Raw genomic sequence first — 18,536 nt, 5'->3', positions numbered from 1 at the left:
GCTAAAGCACCTTTCGATCTGCTGGGGAGAAAAGTTGCGCCAGCAGGTGCACAGTTAGTTGTGTACTTTTGTTATTTTACTCGTTCTGTCATTTTTTAGGCTAATAGCGACGATATGCATATCCTGTAGTTCCTGCTTCCTGTAATTTCGTTGTTTATACTTACTTTAGCAGTTGTATTCCTTAGGGTCATTTCAATTACTTGGATTAGTTAATTTGGTGCTCTATATTCCTTTAGGAACTCAAGAATAACTGACCTTTTACATATCAAAAGCCTGTTTGTAATCTATAAATACAGTATGTGCTGTGATACGTGTTCGTGACAATTTTCGTTTACACACTCGCGCAAGGGCTGTACCGATAGCAATGCAAAAGTGGGTATAATTGTACTTTTTATTGGCTGGCATGAGTCGTTCAAATTGCATATGGTAGCGCAACTCTTCCTCTACAGTTACTCTTCCCCTTCATTGGTTAACTAATAGATTCCAGACAGAAACAACGTGCAGTTATTGAGTCATTGACGAAGAAGGATGCAGTCTGTCTGACATCCAGAGAAGGCTGAAGAATGTTTACGAAGATTACACCATTGACGAGCAAGATGGATGAAGAAGTCTCAGTGAAGAGAATCCAGCATTTCTGACCAATCATGCAGCACCTCCAGCACGAATCGTTAGTGTAATTCTCGTGAACAGACGATTGAACTTGCAGCTTCACTGGACTGTGGTCCCAATGCCATACAGTACATGGTGAAAGTCTTAAGGTATCGAAAATTATGTGGGAAGTGGGAACCTGACATGAAGGAAAGAAAAGTGGAAGTCTTCTCTGATCTGCTGAAAGCGTTTGAAGCTAATGGAGACACTCCCCCCCCCCCCATCTGGTGACAGGTGATGAAACATAAGGCATTTTTACAATTCGGAAACGAAATCTAACCTTGAAATGGCTTCACACCTCTTCTTCAAGGCCTAAGAAAGGTTGTAAAGAAACAAAGTACAACAGTGTACACCTGAAGTTTCTCAAAGTGGATTTCGAAAGTTGGGTTCAACTATAGTGCAAATATATCACTTTGATGGAGACCTTGTTGAGTAGTATCGTATCTTTGTATAGAGGAAGGGTTATTCTAGAACAGCGTCCAATTTGAACGGCCTATGACAGTTAATAAAAAAGTTATGTGCACTTTTTCATTACTTTCTGTACAGCCCTCGTAAATATAGTTCCTGCAAGCCAAAAGTTAGCAACCAGAGGGGATAGTTCCTCCTTCAAACACTACCCTGATTACAAATACGTAGCTCGTTGCTTACAAAGACTGGTCCGAACTCGCATTGAGTGACAAGGGTAACTTCTCTTACTTAACTGTAGAGTTCCTTGAATTCCTAAGTTGAGAGAAATATATTTTTGAGAATCACTGATTCCACGTATGCTTCGAAAAAATGTCTTACATTTCCCGTTGTGTGGAACGACTTATCGTTGTTGGACTATCTTCAGCGGAATGCCTTGTTGAATTGATTGTTGGTGCAATTCAGAAGTATTAATAAAAATGATACTGTTTCTGGAGCAGATAATTGCTCTGAGACAAGGAAGTAACAACAGGAAACAAAACTAAAACAATTGAAAGAACAGCTTGTAGATAGTGGAAACTATTGTGCCACAACAAACAAGTGCATTTTATGTATACACGAATGGATATAGTCACAATAACGACGTTAGATACACATGGAACTTACGGAATCTTATCAAAATGCAATTCATTTCCTTAAAAAGGAGAAAAATCATTGGGTTTCACCTCCAGGAGGGAAATAACGTGATTGGCTTACAAACCAGAGAATAGAAATGAAAGGGATGGATCTTGTACAGACTCGGACTAGTCGGCAGCCTGATGTCTGCCGCATGTGTGTTACAGGCAGTCTGATGAACAGCTGTCAAAACTGCCATTTCGCGTGGCTTTATTGGTCGTAAAAGTGAAGTATTGTTGCTGCATGCGCTCATTACAATGGCATTCCCTCACAACTTGCATTTTTTTATCGCCACATACTTTACAAGGATGCTCAATCCCAAGAAAACTATGACGTGAGATATATTTCTTTTGAATGTCTGGACTTCCCTTTCTTAGCATAGTTTCTCCAGAAGAGTTTGCTACCTTCTCGCATTGTTGCTAAGAGGAGTGTGCGGGATCCCGAAAAGTCGGGACCGGGTTCGGTAAAAATATTTCCCGTCCCGATCCCGACTTTGGGAAATGAATTCCCGACTTTTCGGGATCCCGAGCAGTCGGGAAATACCGAATAGTCATTTTTAATTGTCGTTAATTCTCGACGTTTTCTTCATTGTAAATGTCTAGAACTTATCGAAAATTATTCGTTTTTGTACCAGAAATGCAAAAACTATCACTTAAAGTGAAAATGACGTGTACAATTCGATATTTCCAGAGCTTGGGGAAATTTTGAACATTTCCCGTTCCGAATATTTCCCGACTAGGTGGGATAAAATCTGACACTTGTATAAGATAAACTACGGTCGATGAAGCTCAAGGGAGAGAGCTTTGTCATGCTGTTGGTGGAAAAACTGCAAGGAAAGTAAATTGGTTGGTTGGTTGTTGGTGATTTGGTGTTTTAAGTCCACTTTAAGCACAATAAGGTTAATCGGGACTGGACCTACAGTTTAAAGTGGGATCCGAACCAATATGTGTCTCCACTCGGGACCCCTTGATTACAAGGCGATGACGCTACCACTGCGCCATCGAGGAAGCCTGAAAGTATTAAAGGTACTCACTACAGGCCTACACTCGAAAAAGTCGATAACAGGATGATTTTACGCACGATCTTAGTTTCTATAATAGCACTGCTGTACACATATGTATGCACATATGTATGTATGTATGTATATATATATATATATATATATATATATATATATATATATATATAGTGTCATGGGAAGGCGAACAAACATCAAAAGCTAAAGGAAAAACCGAGTTTTACTAGAGTACACCGACCCAATTAAGGCGATGACAATAACAAAATTCCTCTGGCTAGACAGAATCCAGCTTGCAACTACTGGGTCGCTCTTCCTGATCGAAAAAGGGAAACATCAGGAGTGTTCAAAGGCTATCGCGGTCGACGCGCGCCACCATTCAGGTGCCGACCACCATCACCTGCTGTCCGGGGTGACTGCCTCGATGGTGCCGTGGTCGTCACCAGAGTCCGAGACGCCAGAAGGGTCGCTGCCCGATTAGGTGAGTGTGCTTTGCTCGTCCGCCTTCCTTACCTCTTCGCCGAGTCAAGCTGGGCTATCCACAACCTGTAAAACCCAGTTGAACGTTGTTTTAGTGTTACATCCCTAAGTGACATTCCTCGTACCTCGTTAGAAACCTTGTCTCACATCAATATGTATATGGGGGGGGGGAGTGTACACACGTATGCACATATACCTAGGTATGTGTGTTTCGATTTTTCATCTCTAACTAGATCTATAAGTTGCTAAGTTTTCCCTTGTGATATTTCAGTTTATTTTCAATAGCAAGGGTGTTATTTGTATGTGTTTGAATATACCGAACAGAAAATGACAATTTTCGACGACTCGTTGCGTCGAAACGTAACTATAAGGAATACTGTTCTTTGTGATGTCCTCATCATCTAAGCACTGTGAAAGCTCTACGACACCATTTGTTTGTTTATGTGTGCGTGCTTTGTGTGTGTGTCTGTCTGTGGACATGTTCGTGTGTTTGTAATCGGCATTAAGTTGTCGGCCATACATTAACATGGACCTATCCGTTCCAAACAACCAAACAAATGTGTATGCGACGTTCTTTAGCCAACATATCCACACTAAAACAGTTTGCCTGTGTTTTGTCATCCTGGAACACAGGTACGTACAAGGTACGGACAACAAACGAAACTGTAATTTGTCACGAGCGTCCTCTTTGTCGGAGTAGTTGTTAAACAGCTGCGGCTAACATGGGAGAGCGACAAACGCTTGATGACGGGGCTTTTCAGGTGTATGTTGCTTCCCGTCGCTCGTGCCTCAAGGCAGATGCTGACGCCTGCATATGATAGGGAGATGACAGAGTTTCTTGCCGAGTTACCGAGGAAAAATATTCATACAAGGGCGAAATGAAGAAACCATACCATACTATTTATGAAAAAAAAATCTGGATTTTTCCAGTATGCATTCATACGACGACGTGTGTTGAATACTTAGACCCAAAATTTCAGTGCATACTAAAAGTCACAACAGTAAACTCAAGGGCGTCGAAACGGGGGGAACAAAGAGGGATGTGCCCTCCCATTAATACAGAAAAAAATATTGGTGTGTATAGAATATACGTAGCTAGGAGTCCAAAGTTCGAATCCTGGGTCACCAGCAACTCATAATTTATTCCTATCGTCAAGATTAACCTAGACAGGTAGAAACGACATAAAATGTCGACAATTTAACAGCCATACCCACAAAAATATATTATATTAATATCGTCAACAAAAGAAATACCACCAAACAAATGGAACATCTTAGTTTAATGCTGATGGGGAAAATCAAATACATATCGGATCACTCAAGATGATGCTGGAGGTATGGACGTATTCAGCGGGACAAGATGGACATTTGCCCCTCAATCATTTTGACTGCTCACCTAATGCCAAATTTTGCTCAAACGTTAGATTTGTAGCCGTGCTTCCGAGTGGAAATAAAAAATAGACAATTTGTAAATATTAAAAAGCGTCTTTCTTGTGGATGCTTGCTCCCCTCGAAAAAGTTTGCCCTTCTCTGGAAAAAGTCTGGTACGCCCATGCTTGGAGGTAAATTCAATACAAATGGGATTATTTAAGTAGGATGGTGCTAGGAAAATTCAGTGTTAATGTGTTTATAAATTCATCACAGACATGGGAAAGTGCTGATGGACAGGAAAGGCAAACAATTAGCGAACTGATAATTTCTTGACAGAAGATTCCTGAAAGGTTATGTGAGGCGAACGGCTTTCGTTGTATCACACGCGTTCAATGTATCGATTGTCATCGTCGCTTTTATCCCCTTTTCTACGGCGTTGTCCGATACAACTTCAGGTTCACGTCACCGATGCTGGGGCGATATTGGATGCTGGGAGGTATCGAACCACGAACTATTCTGTCATTAACAGTGATACTTGTTAAGGTAAGAACTTGATAAGGTAACGCCTGGGCATTACCCTGTGTGACATGAGGTCTATGGGGAGGAGGGCGCAGTATTGGCTCTGCATATGATGGTGTGGACGTGATGCGATATACACCACACCACACTCCAGTTGTCCTTACCTACCCCATTCCAAGATCGCCGCAGATACCACATTAAAAGATTTGGATTTTTGTGATTTAGCATATATTTTCTGCCACTTTTGGCTAATCGTGACAATAAGGATGAATGATGAGATGAAGAAATTGATGAAGGGACACTCACAAATAACACCCATGTCCAGGACGTGGATTCGAGCGCGCTGTGTTAACCACTCCGGCACGGAGATCGGCAGTACGACATTCACGAAAGGTTGATTGAACCTCGTGTCATTTGTAATATGATCAATAGCAAGCAAATCCTCCCACTCGAAGATATTATATTTTATTAAGTTCTTGCCTAAGCTTTGGTTTTCATGTCATGTAATTCCTTAAACTTTGTCCTTAGAGAACTTTCTTTTCGATAAGAAGGTATCTTGAAGTTGTAGCGCAATGTTTTGTAGAATCACCAACAAAATCAACAAAAAAAATATCCCGTGAGATGACATGCCTTGAACAAGCCTAAAAGGGATGCACAAAAAGATTAAGTTGAGGTCATATCGGCCTACTTACCTCAAGGCCTAAATCAAGATAATCCAGATAGGAGTTGTACACAAAACGAAATGAATACCATGTCAATTTTCACAAAATCATTCTTTAGACTGACGTAACAACATTAAAGTTTAATGGAAAAGGGAAGAGGCATAACTGTGTGTAATAGAAATCTGAGAATCCACATTTGGTACTGCAAACAGAATTAAATGTTCGGGGTTTGACTGTTTCGGCGTGAACTTTAGCTAGCGAGCTCAAAGGATCCATTATTCTGACCGGACTGTTATATAGCTCTAATGTGGGTGACTTAGGTGGCATGTTATTTCAGTGTACACAACTACGTTTTATAATACACGTGGAAGAAAATAAAACTTGTTTGTCCACTGATTTATGGACCACCCTGTATAACTATCGCTCTTCAACTAGTACAGAAAAACAATTAATTTTAAATCTATTGCGAATAATTGTTATTTCTGTTTGATATAGTTAGTCGCTTAAATAAATGAGCTACGAAGTTACAAATATTGTGTATTTTTTCTCATTCGGTTACTGCGTTTTATTTGCTTATAGGCCTAGAGTATTGGAATGTATTATATTAAATGAGCATTGATATTACTCGTATACTTTTAATGTGTGAAAATAAGACGGTCCTTATAGGTAGAAAAGAAGCAAAAATCAATATTTTAAGCAGAAGTGTAGCTAATCTTACTGCAAAGAAAATAATAATAATTTGAGTGACTATCTTTAAGACTGAATACACACACACACACACACACACACACACACACAAACATGCACACACAATACACAAACTATATTATGTTTTCGATTCTATGAAGATTGCACTGTTGATTGTAATAATTATTTTTGAACTTTTATATATTGCTTTTTTGTCAGTTTAGCAGTTCCGGAGGAAATCGTAATGTAGGCCAGGGATTTGGTTAATACCCTATCAGTGCTATGTGATACGCACCAGAACGCAAGAATGATAACAGGCAGAACTTCCTTTACGCATCGTGCGTGACTACCGGTCGGAAATCTTTTCATTCCATATTCTCGGGGAACGGTTGCATGCAAACACTGATATCTATGAAATTGTACTAAATTTATGTACTTTAAAATGTGAGTAAACAAAAGAAAATCAACCTGTTGTACCCTCAATTAACTCTGGGAATATTCTAGGCTAATAAAGTTGTGGAGGATGGAATAACAACCAGTTTGATATTGCAAAGAGAACAAATAATGTTATTTTTTTCGTCTTATTCTGCAAATTGTCCATGACCCTTTTTACTAACTTTTCTCTTGCATCCTACGTGCCTATAAGAAAAAAAATATATATTCTGGTGTAGATGCTGTAAGCAGCTTGCTTGACGTTTCGTTTCAATTCTTTAAACACTCATTAGGAAACAAAAAGAGCATGAATACAGTGATGGACAATTTGCTTAGTAATACTTATGCACCGTACTGTACGTCCTCGGCCCAAAACAAACAAAGAAATTAAGATTAATACTATGGCTCAGTTTACATGTACATTCGAAGACAGCGGTTCCGAAACTGATGGTCCGCTAAGATATTTGTTTTCCTTTTTTGTTGTTTTAGTTTTTTTAATAAATACAATGAAAGTAATAACATCCTAACATTGTCAATTCACCCCTTTGTGTTTCTTTCTACTTAACAAAGAGCAACCTGGAAAGGAATATCGAGATTTAACTGCATAAAACGCAGCGTTCACAGCCTGAAAGTTACAGGGAAATAATAAATTTGGAGAACACCGCAAATTCAAATTGTCTAAAGAACGACAACGGAAGCTTGATTGTCAACTTTAGGGACATAGCAACAGGAAACCATGATACATTAACCCGTCCTTGAATATATCAACAGGGAATGTTGGAAAAACACAGCCCAGTGTGCCAACAGGTACTTATTTATTTTCTTATTTTCCATGGCGAAGTTAAGGTTGCGAGGATCTTCTCTACCACTTAACCATGGGTTCATCTACATTTTTATTGTTATTGGAATAGATTTCAGATTATACGTTGCCCTTTTATTATTTAGTTGTTTCTGCATGCAAGCGAAGTTAGGATTTACACAACAAAATCGTTACGAGTTAACGTCCTCCATGGCGGAGTGGTTAGCAGAGCGCTACCACGCTAGAGGTCCGGGTTCAAATCGTGGCCTGGGCATCGGGCGTTCTTTGCGAGTGTCCATTCATCAAAATCGTCATAACATCACTCATCTCATGAGAGTCAATGCAAGAGGAAAAGAAAAATTAAATGTTTGTCATGAGCTGGTTGAACAAGTAGAGTCATTTACATACTTAGGAAGTGTCAAAACAAAAGAAGGAGGTTCAGATGAAGACATACAAAATAGAATCAAGAAAGCCAATGTGGCATTTATACAACTGTATCCCATTTGGAAAACCTGGAATGTTTCTAGAAACACAAAAATAAGGATTTTCAATACAAATGTAAAATCAGTTTTACTGTATGCTTGCGAAACATGGAAAATCACACAAGCTAACACGAAAAGGATACAAACGTTGATTAATCGCTGTCTCAGGCGTATGCTCAAAATAAAATGGCCAGAAATAATATCAAATGAAGAACTATAGAGAGAAACTAAACAACAACCCAAATAAAAAGAAGAAATGTAGTTGGTTAGGACACACCTTACGAAAACCAACTGGAGCAATAGAGGAAGCAGCCTTAGACTGGAACCCACAAGGAGCTCGGAAAATAGGACGTCCGAAGAAGACATGGAAGAGAACAGTAGAAGAAGAAGCAGCCGAGAAAAGGAAAAACATGCAGAGTGGTCAAGGAGTTGGCACAGAGCCAAAAGGAGCATTTCACTGAAGCCCTATGCTCCTGATGGAGCAAAAGGAATTAAGTCAAGTAAGTCACTCATCTGCATCGTCACAATTAGCCAAAAGTGGAAGAAAAGTGACGTAAAATAACCTAATTCAATCAATCAACGAGTTAAAACACGATTGCAGACTGTCCTTGGTTAAACCTCATGGCAACGCAAAGATTTCTCTACTTTCTGTATAGCCTTCTCTCTGGCCAGTTGTCAAAGAATTTCCTTATAAAGTAGCGTGTCTAAAGGAGTCTATAGAGGCATAATTCTCCCTCCATTTCGAGCTAGGTCTCTTAAATGAAAATATGGTAATATAAAGTAAAAGATAGAAATCATCGCACCAGTCGTTACGATCAAATTCTCTTTTGCCAAATTCCTGAACATGTCATTGGCTTTATTACCGGCCTTAGGGGATGGCAACTTGGGCACTTGCCAAGTATTTATCCCCATCGGAAAATTCAATATTGAAAATACTTGTAAGATGATAACATGTTTTACATTTACAATGCGTAAAGTGCATGACTACGAGGTATGACTCAAGAAGAATTAGCCAAGCATTGTAAGGATTTGGATGAAGTATTGAGCCATGGCGAATGTCGCGATACTTATAGCAGTGATTTATGTTCAGAACTGAAAGTGTTCCTTCATCTCTTATCTCATGCAATTAAAACAGCAAAACACGCCCTACAATACATTCGGCACATTCCAGACTCCTTTCCAAACAAGTACATTGCATTGAGAATTTTGCTGACAATCTTTGTTACAGTAGCTAGTATTGAGAGAAGTTTTCTGAAGCTTAAACTTATAAAAAATTACTTTAGATCAACTACGTCCCATTGAGAAGATAATTTCCTCGCCTCTAGATTACTGGAAGCCCATTGAAAACTTTGCATCAAACGAGACAAGAAAAGTTGAATTTTGGTAGAAAAATTAATACATGTAGATAATGCCAATAAAGGCAGTTGAAAGTGAAAATCGAAGTTATAAATGACACTACTTTCACATTACACAAAATATGTAATGGATAACTGTTTATTGTTTATGGAATCGACTTTCAGAATGAGCAAGAGTTTATCTATAATTTTCAATTTTGACAGGTGAATGTACGATTTTAAGGGGGTAAAATGACAAAATTTGGACCAAAATGTTAATAGATTATTTCTTGTGAAAAAGTTTAGGGGTAAATAAATCACTGAAATCTCGGATTTTTTAAATTAATCTGAACAATTTTCGTTATAAGCCTCGCGCATGTTATGTGCCCCAGGCTCCGTACCCACCTGTGATTACCACAAACAGCAAGTCGAATGTAGCCCAAAAATTGTAGAATATAATTTCCGCAATGTCCCCAAGTGAAGGACATTTTAAAGGTAACTACTTATCTTTCTGAAGAACAGAACGTGAGATTTCATTAGTTCAGAGAAAAGTTGTTGGGATCAAATCTAGGGATTGTGTAAGAGTACACGCACACAGAGTGACCTTTCACACTTTATGAGTGTGTTTTGAATGCTTGCATGCAGGATACGGTAGGGAATACAGCTTCTGCACGTAAAACATGGACATTTTATCAGTAACTGCAGGAGAACAGGCACGGTTTTATAACATGCATATGTCGTTCGCAAGAGAGTAGGTTGAAGGGGGTAATTTGCCCCTCATGACTGAGGAATAATGTGTTTCTCTTAACCCTAGCTTGGCCGAGGGGAGGGGGGGGGCACTTCTAGTCCTGTAGCATTTCGATTTTTCAACTGTGAACTTTTTTATAAAAATCTGAAAATAAATTACATTGTTCCGTAGAGTGTTTCCAACATTTCTGTATTACTTTGTTCATAAAAACATACATGTATAGTACAATGGAGGCAAAACTCTCTTGATGGGCCAATCAGGCACCCCCTTAGGATGCATGTTATTAGAGACACTCATGCCAGTGACAGTGCACAATTCCTTTGTAATTATTATAATTAATATATAATTAAACCTATATAAACAAAAAAGCATTGATGAAGAATTAATATGGTTTTTGAAAGTTTTAGCGAATTATAAAATATGTCTGACACTCATTTAATAATAGGTTATTAATTTTTATTAATTATGGTAAATGTTGTAATTGTTATAATTAATAACTGAACTCATATAAACAACAAAGAAAGCAGTGATTCGATAACGAAATGGTTTCTTGAATTTTAGTAATGGAAAAAAAGTGGGCCTGTGACCTGCGCCCCTCCCCTCGGGTAAGTAAGTTTCTTGTACTACACGGGTAAGCTAGGGTTAGTGTATTTCATAATGTTAACAATATAAATTATCGTCGAGGGTATAGCAAAGGACACTCGCAAAGAACACCCATGCCCAGGTCGGAATTCGAATCCGGGACCCACGATGTCCTAACTATACCGCTACAGAGGTCGACGGCGCGATTTCGTGTCTAAAAGTATTTTCTTCTATGGGAGAGTTTTCCTCCAGTTACTCCTATACTCTACGAGGCCTTAAAAAGATCGCTGCGCGGGCTTGCAGCAGAAGACAATATGGGGTGTGTCTGTGAGAACGAATCAGGTCCGCGAATGAGCGAGCTCGGTTGCCACAGCTAGTTCGCTGCACCCTTCTGGAAGGGTGAGTGACCTCTGCCTGTTTGTTCGGCTGAGGAGCAGACGACACGAGAGTATCGGCAACAGTGTGCGAGCGACGTCTGCTGTTAGCCCGCGAAGCGCTCTTTCTAAGGCCTCCTGCAGTATAGTAAGTGCTGAGATGACACCTTTATGAGGCTCCTTGACTTCCTTTCTATCCAATGGCATAGCCAGACATCTGGGTCCGAGCACCTTTCGAATATATGTACAGAATTAGGGGTAGCAGTTTCTTGTAGATTTTGGGTTACGAAATTCAAAAATTACATCAACTTCTCTTGACTGGCCTTTGTTTTCATGTTATAGAATGAAATAAAACTGAAGCACGTGCGCAAATGTTGTGTCATTTGCCATATGTATCCGAAAGACGTTAGTCATATTCAGAAATTAGATATACGTGGATAAAATTGGCCGCTAAACTCAATTTGTATGGATACTGGATGGTGAAATAATGCAGGCTTAGTTTTTTTTACCTAATTGTTATTGCTTCTCGCGAATTTCGTCCAATTTTGCACATATTCCGTGAAAAACACTGCGAAAATCATAAATTTTGCAAATGGGTTGCAAAAAATTCTGCCAAATGTATTTTTTTATGATACGAATAAATGAACGAATTAAATATTTTGCGGTGCGTGGGCACATATAGCCATTCTGCACCTTTCAAAGTATACGAGGAAAAATCCTTGTACCTAAAACCTTTTCCCTGAAGTTAAAAAAGGGGTTGAAGAGCCCCTTGAGAAAGGTTAAAAGTGCAAGGCTGTAAAGAGACCTGTAAAGGACATACACAACACAACTGACATACATACTGATAGGTACGTTACAATATGCACTATTTCTCACCTTAACAAATTTTCAAGGCACGGGTTTTTATTCAAAGTTGGGAGCCAGGCGAAAAAATATCCTGGCTATGTTCTTGTTTCTATCCTTCCTCATCTGATTTTCGCATGTGACTTTTAATCCAAGTACAATCAAAATACGTTAAATAAACAACAAAAATACGGGATAAGCATAGACGTCGCCAGAAATTTTTGCAAGGGGGATCAGCCCGTTCATAAAACTTGAACAGTAGAAATAGTAAGAACAATAATAATTATTGCCACAGTTATAATTGTTATTATACAATAAATCCATTATAAACTAAAACATTATTATTATTATTATTTTAGGACTAGGATTTTTATGACCTAAAAATCACCAAAATATGCAAAATAAAATATGCTCTTATGTCCTAAAATTGTACAAAATATGCACTATAATTTGAAAAATATGCTCTTATAACTGGACTGTTTCAAACATCAATATCTATATGCTGAGATATTTTTACATTCGTACTATTTTTAGTTCACTTTATGGGCCCTGAGTTGAAATGCACAATGAATGCTTTCTGTAAATTTTCAAATAAAAATGAAACAGATTTTGCTGCAGCCCCCCCCCCCAAAAAAAAACCTTGGAGTGAACATGGGAGTAAGAACGAATCCACTTCCAAAATGACTGTTTATTTCTTGAAAAAGCGAAAATATGCTGAATATGACCGAAAATTCATCAAAATATGCTCTATCACGCAGAAATGGCCAAGTATGTCAAAATAAGCTCTTATAAAGCACCTTAATTCAATTAGTTCAATATGAAAGGGAACACATCACCCTTACCAAAAAAATATGCTAATTCATGAAAATCCTAGCCCTATTATTATTATATCCAGCACAGCTGTTCTCCATTATGTGAAGTGGACGTAAAGCAACTGCACTTGCCGCGTTTTCACCAAGTTGAACCGTGTAAACTGGGCAGACACTAAGAATTTTAACGTTTTAAAGCGTTTCCTCTGAAACCGCACAGCGCTGTCAAAATATTATTATTTTTTTAGCACGCATAACAAGACTTACACTCTTGTAATTTTACCAAAATTTGCTCAGCTCCAGATTTATCACGCTTCAATTTTGTCCAGCAACATCACATCACAACTGAAGGGTTACAGAAATGAGAAAAATAACATTATCTAAGTTCGCCAGGCATAAAAACCTTTGAATTATTGGTGGCGCTATGTATCAGTAACATACATAATACATATTCTAGATTTATTGAAGGCTAACGTCCCCTATCTCCGTTTCTGACACCTGTACTGGCAAAGTACGAGTTAGTAACATTAAATGTGTTCTCCACAAGGGAGAGCTTGGCGGCAAGGGGACACGTGGGTCAATTGACAGGGGGGAGAATTCTAAACGCGGTCTGCACATTTTGCTGTCGACTATATGGAAGTTAATACAATTGACCTGCTAGACTTTTAATGTGAAATAGATTGTTTACATATTTGGAGGTCACCGGTCGTTACGTTGTCTTCACGCTACTTTACATGTATTTTACGCAACTAGACAACTTTTCTTACCCCGATTGTTTATTATTTTATCACGCTTTTAGTTGTTCCTCCCATTTAAAAAATGGAAGAACAGCATGTAGCCTTTTGTAAGTAGTCAACGTCTTGCAACCCCACGAAAAGCAAAGATTGCAAAGATTATGTCACTGAATACTTCTCTTCTTATTTTTCCTGACCCTATCATTGAATATCACAAACCCAGAATTTTTGTGGAATGTATAACGTGGAATGTATAAATATTACCTGGCAAATTGCCCATTACCATACTTTATACGCAATATGACGTTCAAAAATTGAAACAAAGGATGGATAACTTGCATGGTCATATTTACGCATCGCACTTTACTGCTGTTGGTGCAGAAGCTGTTTTTGTTGGGTTTTTTAAAAAAATTATTGACAGTGACTACTCCGAATAAGCTCTCTGGGAAAATGCGAATTTTTCAATGGTGTTTAAAGGTATTCTTCTCGTCTCACTACTTATTTTTCTCCGGCACTGTTACTAATTCTTGTACCGAGCAAAACAAAGTGAATGGAACTGATACTAAAATTTCCTTAATATTTATGTATCCCAAACACGTAGGATGTAAGATAAAAACAATGAAAATTTGCTTGATACACGCAATTGTACATATAACTGGCGGTAAAGAAAATAGTAAAAACATTGTACGGTGCTATTTTAATTTTCTTTCGTTTCTGATGGAAATAATTGTACTGATGCAGAAGAAAATGACCTATATTTCGTTGACGCCTCTTTAATATTTACAAGCAGTTTTCAAACCTCTCATTTCATAAATTAAAGTGAATGAACAGTGTAAATGCCTAAATGGTAATTTTTACACTATTAGATACTTTGTTTGTTGGCTAGGTTGTATAAAAATTACCAGGTACATTATCCAATCCATTCACTTTAGTTTTGTGCAGTTAACTAACAACTTTTACACCAGCGTCACAACAATTTCATTCCTTAAATACATGTAAGATATATGAAGAAAATGAATGAAAATAGCGATGGACAAATTGCTCGATAGTATTTACGTATCCTCATAAAATGGTAAATATCTTAATTTTACTATTAATGGCTAGCGGATTGAAACTTATCTTTATAACTAAGAAAATCACAATTTGTTGACGACCCACAGTGCTTTTTTTAACCCCTATCTCTCCCACTTGCGAATAATATTGTTAGAAATGTCATAATTTTAGCTCAAAACTTTCGTTGGCTCGTTTAAAACCTGATGTAACAAATACGATGCTACATGAGAGACTAATTTCGCTGTACTGTTTGAAGAATTACGGGTTATCGCTCGTTTCAATTTCAACGTTTAAGCGCCAAAATGAAGGCGTGATTCATTTTATATTATTTGACACTGTGTCAACTGTGTTTAAATGGACACTGCAAACAAAGTTCTGAGTGTAAAAGAAAAAAAAGAAACACCACAAATCAACATTTGCACATGAATATTGCACACTGCATCGTAAAAACCCGTCAGCTGTTTTCAATGTACAATAAAAAGGGGTTCAAAGCACACAACACTAAAGCGCCTCTGTTTGCTGGGTGAGGCGAATTTGAAGCGATATGAAATACATAAATCATGTGACCTTGCAACCGAACACCTGTTCCCTTGCACTTGTCGCTGGGGAAACGAAAACAAAAAGGGATGGAAACCACACAGACATGAGGACGGGGTTCGGTTCTCTATTCGAACGACACGTCAGTAGAGTCAATACTCACCTTCATACCGGTCAATGTTAGCCGACACACAGAATCCAGAAGCTATCAAGATTATCCACGGCACAATTCGTGTCATCATAGGAAGAACCCCGAACGCGGAATAGCAGCTACCATATGCTATCAATCCTCCGATTCGGCCATGTTGGGAAATCAATAAATTTCCCTGCATTCCATAGAACCGTAACAGTTCATGGACGTACCGCGCACTCACGAGTTAGATGGCGACACTGAGGCTTTAGCAGGGAGCGAGCAAAACGTAGCACCGTTTTCCTGTCTTAGTATCGAGAGTAGCAAGTGCGCATGTGTGACAGTTGATAGCATAGGAAGTGTTGCTAACCGGTAAATTCAATTACTGGTTACAAATTGGCTCTGATCGAGCGGCTTATGAAGGGAAAAAGAGAAATAAAATGTGCACTACTTGCAAAAGGGAGTTTGATAGCATGGATCGTTACTGCTTTCCGTTAATTCACAACTTCGACGGCAGGAATAGTCTAAAATAAAAGCAACTAAGGTTTTTCACTGGTGACAAAAAAAAGAGTTTCATATCCAATTCCAGCCGATAAAAGGCTCGTAACCGTATGATTGATGCGCTAATTACATTCAAATGGCGACGTCATTGCTGCAAAGATAGCATATATGTTTAAAATATTGCCGTGCTCTATTCTCATTTTTGTCAGTATTTATAGTCAACTGTCCATCAAAATGAGTACTAAAAGAATTACAATTTCTGCGGTGCTATAAAAGACTAATTGGTTTATTTTATTTGATCTTTTTCGCTTATTTCTACACTTCTTGTTTTTAATGCTTTCTTTCTGTACCTCAATACACAATGTAAACTTCGCGAATAACAGCACTAAAATCGAACATAAAAAACTCAAAACTCGCGATTAAAATTTTATCCTGTGTATTCAACAGGTTAGTACACTTTACATAAATAATATTCAATTTCATCAATGAATTTTTCTAAATGTCATTTTAATGGAACATTTTCACCGAGAAATAAACATAAAATATCGTATTTGTTATCAAAATAAAATTTGAGTTCTACGAAAACACTCGCTTGTAAGCATCATAATTCGTAAACAAATACAGGGTGTCTACAAAAGGTCTGACACATAAAAATCGTGAATAAATCGAAAAAGGATGTAGATGTAAAAAAAAAAAATAGCATGAATGAGCAGATAAACTCAAAACGTTTAAGTCCATCGTTAGTACAATTGTGCACGTGCTCAGTTTGTCAGACGGAGAATATCAAGACAAAAGTCGATTTTTTGACACATTGGTTATAGAGTTTCTTACTCTGGCTTTCAGTTTACTAATGTCTCCCACTCGCGTCATGTAAAGAGTGGTTTTTACATATCCCCAGAGAAAAAAATTAAAAGGGGTTATGTTGGATGGCCAAGAGTGGTAATACAAACCCTTTCAAGGAGTACAATTCTAATAGAATGAAAAGCTCCAAATTTAAGAAATATTTCATTCTCTCTCCAGCCCCCTAGAATGCAGGTATGTAGTCAACTTTACAATTCTAAACACCCTTCTGAAAAAATCCTGGTTACTTCAGTTTCTTCTACGATTCTTTTTTTCTCTGCCCTTTCAATCTGCTTCTCTTTTTCTTTCTAATATTTTTCTCCTATTTTTCATTTCTCTTCTTCTTCCCTTGCCTCTTCTCCTCTCCCATCATCTTACCTTTCCACTTCTTTTGTCTACTCTTGTTTTCTCCATTCCTTTATATCTTCAGGGGCGGCGCTAGGGGGCGCGAGGGGGTGCTTGCTTTTTCTTCAGCACCCCCTATGATCAATGAAAACACTGACTTAGAGTGTTATATTATGTCATGTCGTCACATTGAGCGGCGAATGTTAGGTATAGTCCACGCGTTTACTTCGTTAACGTCGAAGAACAAAGGAAACGGCCTCCACAAACGTGGATGGGGATAAATAGCGGGCGAATTGTTTTTGTCCAATGACACTCAACCTTCAGCCAATGGGCGCAGCTGTCATTGTGCTCGTCTACTCCACGTGGAGTCCTTGAGCAAATGAGCGCAGCTGTCATTGTGCTCGTCTACTCCACGTGGAGTTTCAGTCACATTGTTGGAGCTGGTGGGCGCGCTCCGTCGACTTGAAAGCCAGCCGGTCGTTAACGTAGCTAGAGCGTCGACTATACTGAAGTTAGACCTTTATTATTGTATGCAACAGGCAAGGACTGAAAGAGATGCCAATAAACATACATTTCTGTACTGGCGGCAACCTCTATAAAGATCAGCGACCTTTTTTTTTCTATCGTCAGCATTGTTGTTATGATTTTCTTCTGCTTTTGTTTTTTCAAGTGGTCTGTCTGTGGTTTTCGATAATTGCCTATAGCTTAATGTGAGTTATGTGTTTTCTTTTTCTTTTTTGCATTGTTGATAAACGGTTTATTTTTCGCCTACTTGTTCCTCACACAGGAGCAAAAATTTCAGCTGCTTTCAAGGTATCACCAAGTCGTGCTCTGAAAATTATTTAATGGGAGTTGTAACGTGAAAGGTAGTTTTCTTGTTAACACGTTCTATTTGTTCCACGTAACATGTCTAGTAAACGTTAACATTTTAGACTTTTTTCAAAAACTGTTAGGAAGTGGCCCAACGTTCGCGAAGAAATTTTACAGTTCGTTGTTGGCAGGGGTGCCCACAGGGGGTAATTATGGTGCAGGTTGCGCCATCGAGATTTTTTACTGCAATTGTACACCTTAAATGCACCATATTTAATCCATTAGTTGAAGAAAAGAAAGTGTTCAAGGCTATTATCGAATAGGTGGGGGGGAGAGAAATATCTAACTCTTACATATTAGGCCTTAATTGACATGTGGGTTCTGGGGGGTTCTGAATTAAATGTTGGGGGAGGGAGGTAGCATCCAATTATAGGTCTTAGATTATGGCGGGTATTTTAGTTAGAGAGAATTGAGAATTAAATTGAGGTGGGGTATCCAATTCTTGTGTATTGCTATTGTCTTATACTGTTGCGAAAATTCTGGTGTTTTGAATTATTATTATTAATTTATCTGAGAATTATTTTTTTGGAGGAGACAATATCCACTCTTCAATAGCTATCAACAGTAAGTCAAAAATTGGCATGGAAATGTTTGTGGGAGGATTGAGTATTAAATTTAAAGGGGGAGATAGGAAGCTCTTGATAAAGTGTTAAATCTTAGA

General features: G+C 38.3%; 1 protein-coding gene across 2 annotated transcripts in view; it reads right to left on the bottom strand.

Moving 5' to 3' along the window:
- Positions 1–15,604, bottom strand: part of LOC145987661 (uncharacterized) — a 457,555-nt gene extending 441,951 nt beyond the window's left edge. For both annotated transcript variants that reach the window (XM_083122178.1, XM_083122179.1), the window contains exon 1: positions 15,353–15,604. In XM_083122178.1, the coding sequence (XP_082978304.1) occupies positions 15,353–15,521 (169 nt within the window). In that variant the 5' untranslated portion in view covers positions 15,522–15,604. The remainder of the gene's footprint in view (positions 1–15,352) is intronic.
- Positions 15,605–18,536: the final 2,932 nt, after the last annotated feature.

Source organism: Lepisma saccharinum, chromosome 5 (genome assembly GCF_977018435.1).
Source record: "Lepisma saccharinum chromosome 5, izLepSacc3.1, whole genome shotgun sequence".
Taxonomy (NCBI): Eukaryota; Metazoa; Arthropoda; class Insecta; order Zygentoma; family Lepismatidae; genus Lepisma; species Lepisma saccharinum.
This window is presented reverse-complemented; position numbering and strand designations above follow the sequence as displayed.